At 42.4% G+C, this 2,738-nt stretch overlaps 1 protein-coding gene across 1 annotated transcript in view; it reads left to right on the forward strand.

Annotated features, from left to right (window-relative positions):
- Positions 1–2,665, forward strand: part of zgc:86896 (uncharacterized protein LOC415190 homolog) — a 7,260-nt gene extending 4,595 nt beyond the window's left edge. The window contains exons 6-9 of the mRNA XM_034894496.1: positions 300–506; positions 789–864; positions 1,308–1,498; positions 2,533–2,665. Of these exons, the coding sequence (XP_034750387.1) occupies positions 300–506; positions 789–864; positions 1,308–1,498; positions 2,533–2,665 (607 nt within the window). The remainder of the gene's footprint in view (positions 1–299; positions 507–788; positions 865–1,307; positions 1,499–2,532) is intronic.
- The last annotated feature ends 73 nt before the right edge of the window (positions 2,666–2,738 follow it).

A 2,738-nucleotide genomic window follows, 5' to 3' on the forward strand; every position in this document is an offset into this window, starting at 1 on the left:
AACTGGAGATATGCAGTTCATTTAAATTCAAAAATTCTGATAACTGGTAGGGATATATCCCCACCATCTCTATTCTATCATCATTTTTGCCCATTGGTGTGGTTTGGAGTGAGACTGGACTGAGCTTAAATAGTTAAAACCATAGGGAGAGTCAAAGCACTCCAGGATCCAACCCCAGCTTGTGGTGGACCCAGGTCTTAAAACAATATCAATATACACAAACAGCAAATCCAAAGGCAACCCAACATTGGTTTCCAAATCTGGCAAACTATAACAAAAATCTATTCTATGCTTGTTAGGGTTTTCTCAACCTACATTAAGGACATCGAGGACAAGCCCGGACCCACTGCCTGGGGGGCCAAAATGCCTTTTGGGGAGGTGCTGATGGAGCATAAGGACTGTGGAGGCTGGGTGCACAGTGTCTCCTTCTCCCCTGGGGGAGACCAGCTGGCCTGTGTGGCCCACAACAGCAGCATCACTGTGGTGGATGCCACCCAGGGAAAGGGGTGAGTGCATCCGCCAAGACACTAATCCAATCAGTATATTAGTCTAATATTTACTACAATTCACTTACGGATCCCCATGGAGACCCCTAGCGGCAGAAAATGACATACTGTACGTCTAAGGGGTTCCATGACTAGACTAGATAACTCTGATAACCTAGATCTCTTTTTTTGTCTTCCTTCACAACTACTGTTTTATACTAGGTCGTGTAAGTAATTCAATGTCATGTACATCTATGGAGATTACATCATATTATATGATCATTCTGACCTTTGTCCATCCAGGGTGACCCAGCTGACCACCAACCATCTGCCTCTTCTGAGTGTGCTCTACGTCAGCCCCACTGAGATTGTTGCTGCGGTAACTATCACCTGTGTGTGTGTGTGTGTGTGTGTGTGTGTGTGTGTGTGTGTGTGTGTGTGTGTGTGTGTGTGTGTGTGTGTGTGTGTGTGTGTGTGTGTGTGTGTGTCTGTGTGTCTGTGTGTGTTTGTGTGTGTCTACCAACTCCATGCATGAGTTCTTAAGATGAAGACATGATCAACTTCGCTACTTGATATACATATTCTAAAGCTGCCATAGCTGCGATAATGACTATTTGTTAATGTTAAAAATAACTGTAAAACTAAAGTTAATAATTTTGTGTTACGTAGTGTTGAACACGTCAAAAAAGTGACAAACATTGAAAAAAAGGGACAAAAACGCAAGGAAATTGTACAAACATTGATAAAAAGTGTCATGATTTGGGGTTGTCAAATGTACAGTTGAGTATTGATATGATTCTTTGTACTGAACTTATCTGCCAGGGCCATGACTGTTGCCCGTACCAGTTCACCTATAAGGGTCCAGGTGCTCTGGAGTTCGTGAAGAAGCTGGACATCCCCAAGCAGACCTCTAAGTCCAGCGTGTCAGCCATGCAACACTTCCGCAACCTGGACAAGAAGGCCACGGACGAGGAGAGCAACGAGATGGGCAACGTGCACCAGAACAGCATCATGTAAGGTTCACGGCGGCTTCCCTTTAAACTAGCAACACAACCTCTACTAGTATACCAAGGAGGTCATGGACTTGTAGTGAGTTCCATCTACCTTGGAAGTCACATGACGTCACACCCGAGTTGAATGGGTTCCATTCACAAGTCTGATTTCCCTTGTTTACGTTAGCCCCTAGCTAGGTTAGCCACTGTTAGCAATAGCAGTGGATAGCAGGGATTACCAAGGGGGTCAGCATCTCCTCTCTAAGTGGATCTCCCATGGTGCCATTTTAATGCATGCATGAATGGGAGTCAATGGGATGCTAACAGCAGGTGATGGTTTGGTACATCACCTGCTGTTAGCATCCCATTAACTCCCATTCATTTTGGCGCCACTTTGACAGTGAAAAACTTTTCATCTGAAGCGTTTAACGATTCTATTTGTCCGTTGTTTATTTCTAAAGAAACATGACAATGTTTAAAAAGGCTCCATTACGTACATCCATTACATAAATCAGCCTATTTGTGAAATAAAATACACATGAATGATAAGCATACATATGAGCCATGAGGTTTACACATTGGCGGCATATTTTCTTTTTTCTTGCACATCTTGTACAGCAGTTCCTTAAATAATTTTGCTTTTTTTTTATCTTTTCTGTACAAGCTTCCTTAATGTATTTACAGTTGGCTTGTGTGCATTGAGCAAGTATTCAGCTGCCTAAATATGTATACTGTTAACATCTGGACAATACTACATAGAGTAACTATTTCACTTTCAGTGTCCACTATTATTTGACAAGATGTCTTTACATTTTGACTGTCTTGGCTTGAGCAATGAGAAAGGAATAATTGATTTTGGTGGCAATGATTTATTTATTCAGGGATTTATTTACAATTGAAGAGGATAGAGTAATCACCTTTTCAGATCACATAGAGTGATGTGCTGAACGCACCCACGTGGTGTGAGGATTCTAGAGTTTTTTAAAGCTTTTTGTTGTTGTAAACGGGCCAAAGCGGTTAAGGAAAACTGTGTGTGTGTGTGTTGTGTCCTGCAGGCAGCTGTGTGTCGTATCTGGGAAGAAAGCCAGAGTGGAGAAGTACAGCAGTGTGGGTCTGGATGGAGCCGTCGTCATCTGGGACTTTAAGGTACACGTCAAACCACCATGCAAAAGGGAAACTGGGATTTAGTAACTCCACTGTAGAAAACATGAACCCTTAAAGGCATCTTGATTCAAAGTTATGTAATATAATTGAAGGTGTA

Source organism: Etheostoma cragini, chromosome 15 (genome assembly GCF_013103735.1).
Source record: "Etheostoma cragini isolate CJK2018 chromosome 15, CSU_Ecrag_1.0, whole genome shotgun sequence".
NCBI classification, from domain to species: Eukaryota; Metazoa; Chordata; class Actinopteri; order Perciformes; family Percidae; genus Etheostoma; species Etheostoma cragini.